Source organism: Cyprinodon variegatus, unplaced genomic scaffold (assembly GCF_000732505.1).
Source record: "Cyprinodon variegatus isolate N-32 unplaced genomic scaffold, C_variegatus-1.0 Scaffold1058, whole genome shotgun sequence".
In the NCBI taxonomy this organism is placed as follows: Eukaryota; Metazoa; Chordata; class Actinopteri; order Cyprinodontiformes; family Cyprinodontidae; genus Cyprinodon; species Cyprinodon variegatus.
The window spans coordinates 60724-64057 of NW_015151511.1; the positions used below are offsets into that span (position 1 = coordinate 60724).

Sequence of the window (3334 nt, forward strand, 5' to 3'; positions counted from 1 at the left end):
AATACTTATTTCCAACAACAAAATGTTTCTGTCTTTTTTAGCTGGATTTTAGAAAACGACTCATTTCTTTTCTTATTTCTTACTTGGCAGCTATGGATCAGAAGAGGTCAACTTTGATGCTATTGGCTTCAATAATTGTTCTCCACTGGATGACTGTCTTTGCCAAGTCAGATTCTTCGAACTCAACCCTCAACATAATCAAACGACAGCTGCCGCCTGAAACACGGGAAAAAACACAGAAGACCCTAAATGTCGCAAAAGATTCTCTCTCTCTTTTCAAAGATGTCGTGAATATGATGAACTCAGAGAAGTTGACCACTGTGATGAAGGGTATTTCCAGGTTTGCTAGTTTGGCTCCTGGTGTTGCAGCTACGGCCTTCTCTGTTGTCAACATGGTTTTGGCTTTTATCCCTCAGGAAAACCCAATGTTGAATGAAGTAAAGAAAGGGTTTAATGAGGTAAACCAGAAGCTGGACTCTCTCTCCATCAAAATCTCCAACCTAGCAACAGATGTAGAATGGTTCAACTATGTCAGTGTCTACTCTAGAGATGAAGCCACTATTCTCAATGCCTGGAAGAAGTTTAATGACCTTCACCTTCACAGTAATCTGGTGAAAAGTGCAAAAGATGGACTCACATTGTCTGAGAAATTCATCAGATACTATGAAAACTCAGGAGTCGAGTCCAGCGTTTCCAATTTCTATCGGTACCTTACAGGAACCAGCATTTCTCTACATGGGAACCTCATCAATCTGCTGAAGAAGAAGCTTAAATGTGACATTAATAAGATGGGCAGATATAACTCTTACTTCAGCAGTTTGCTGTGGAAGGGGATGGTGCTCAACCAGTTCTACTGGAAAATGGCTGGTGTTAACATGAAAGGCAAAGAAGATCAACCTGCACAGCTACTGAAGAAGGTTTCTGAAGCTCAGTTAGCAGAAGTAGAGTTCTGCCTTCAAAACTATGAGGATTACTTAAAGAAGGATGTGGATGAGATTATCAAAGATCTAAGTCCAGGCAACAAAAAGGCCATTGCTGATCAGGTGAAGGAAGCTCTGGACAACAAGTACAGCTGGTACTGCTGGGTGGTGTTGGTGATAGACAATGAGAAGAATCACCTACTCCATACTAAGTTTACTTTCAACATCAGCAGTCTTCTTGTGGGTGTAGATTACACTGTGAAGGCAAACATGATAAATGTTAAACAAGTAAAAGACACAGCCAAGGAATGTTTTGAATACCAGGATTGTAATACTGTGAAAGAACCACAGAGTTGCAGTCGTCGATGGTATCCAAGGGATCATAGTGATGAGATTTTCATTCCTTTTGAACACTATGCCAAAGTTACACAGGTTACCTATGGAGATCAGTATGTAGAGGTTCCAACACCTTTTCAACGATTAAAGTGTAAATGGTGGTGGTGGAATGGCTTGGGTTGGTCCAAATATGACAGTTGGATTTCTGTTCATTACTCGAGAAATGAATCTGTCTGCAAAAGCCATCAATGTAAGAACAATGGGACATGCAGGAGGCTGCTTAGGTCCAACGAGTGGCTGTGTGACTGTCTGGACGGTTACTATGGAGACACGTGTGAAAAGAAGTTGGACATGACAGTGACAAAGGAGATTGGGACTTTCACTATACCGACACTAGTTGGTATAGTGGCAGAGGAGCAGACGACGACAAAGCTCTATATACTTATCATTTGTGTTGTCATTTGTTTGGTTGCTTTGGTGCTGATAATGTTTAGGAAACACTTTCCTTTATGTTGTCGACAAAACTCCTGTTTGGAGTTAAAGCAGCTGGTGGACAGTAGGGTTCAGAATACGGCAGCAAACTGTGATATGAGGTATCCTAAAAAAGTTAGAGAGCTATTCTATTAGAACATCGATATTTATGCAAAACTTGCAATAGAGACAACTAGTGCTTTCACCTAAACATCTGCAATAGCTCCATAATCTCCTCTATTTAATCATCTTTAAAAAACAAATTTTCATTACTGTTGTTGTCATAAGTATGCATGTTTACAGAAGTTTATGTTTCTTTCTTTAAAAAATGTTTGCTGTATTGAAGAAGATTGATGGAGATGAGAATTAATTCCCTTCTGCTGTAAAAGGATATGGAATAAAGTCAGCCTGTGATGAGGGTTATTAGAGTGTTATGAACATTTAGAAAAATTGGATTTCTCATTTCACAATTTGTAAAAGTAAAATTATTAAAGTAAAATTTAATTGTGATTCAGATGGAGACAGAAGCACAAATGCAGAATAAACACAGATTAAAATAAAGTCTTTATGCTGTTTAAAGGTAAAAAATTATGTAAGGGCTCTATGACAGTGGTTTTCAAACTGACCCCTGTAGAGTAGCACTAACCTAACATTTTTTTTACTCATTTGAAGAAAAAAACTAGTAAAAAATTATTTGGTAGAAAATCTACTTTAGTACTGAGTTATTGTTGTATTAAAACATTAGATTTAATATTAATAAATTATGCTTGTGTACAAGTTCTTAAATACCTAAAGAATAAAAATAAATGTCATGAATATAAAAGAACAAATTTCTGCAGAAGAAAATACTTTTATCCATTATTTTATTTTATTTTGTTTAACCTAGAAAAGCAATTCTTACAGTGAGAACTGTATATATGTTAGGACGGGGAAACAATCTTCCACTGATGATTTCTACTGTTTACTGCATGTTTATCTGATATTGGAATCATTCAAATTACTCACAGAGGAGTCAGAGATTTTACTCCAATAGGAGCAGCGATACTTTGCAGAAATATTACTCAAGTAAAAGTTAGAAGTACGGCTCAGTAAACCGACTCCTAAAAGCAGATTATTGTCAAATTCTTACTGAAGTAAATGTAACTAATGACTGCCCTCTTCTGCCTGCATGTTTATGTATTCTTGCCTTAATAAACAGTGATTTTAGCTTGAAGCTTTAATATTTTTTTTGATGTTTAAATGTTTTATGCTTGATGTGTCTGTAAGGATTGCACGGCTACAGTTTGGGTGTGCTTCAATAAAATAAAGGAATTATATTCAGAGGGTCTCTATATTTTTTGGGTTCGGTGTCTTATTACGACTTATGTTTAGACATTTTGCACATGTTTGGCAAAGTTAACAAGAGCAGACGCTGCATATGAGCAGATATAATATTTTATTCATCAGTTTGTCTGAAATGCTTTTCAGGGCCGTGCAGAGACCACTAAAGGGGCAGGTGCTCAAAAAAAAAAAAAGGGCACATCTTATCGCATTTTAGGACAGAATATTAACAAAGTCACATAGCTTTCAGAGTTTAATGAACAATGATAAATGACAAAATTGTGAGA

General features: G+C 36.6%; 1 protein-coding gene across 1 annotated transcript in view; it reads left to right on the forward strand.

Annotated features, from left to right (window-relative positions):
• Positions 1-92: 92 nt before the first annotated feature.
• Positions 93-3334, forward strand: part of LOC107101141 — a 34594-nt gene continuing 31352 nt past the window's right edge. The window contains exon 1 of the mRNA XM_015399930.1: positions 93-392. Coding sequence (XP_015255416.1) covers positions 93-392 — 300 coding nt within the window. The remainder of the gene's footprint in view (positions 393-3334) is intronic.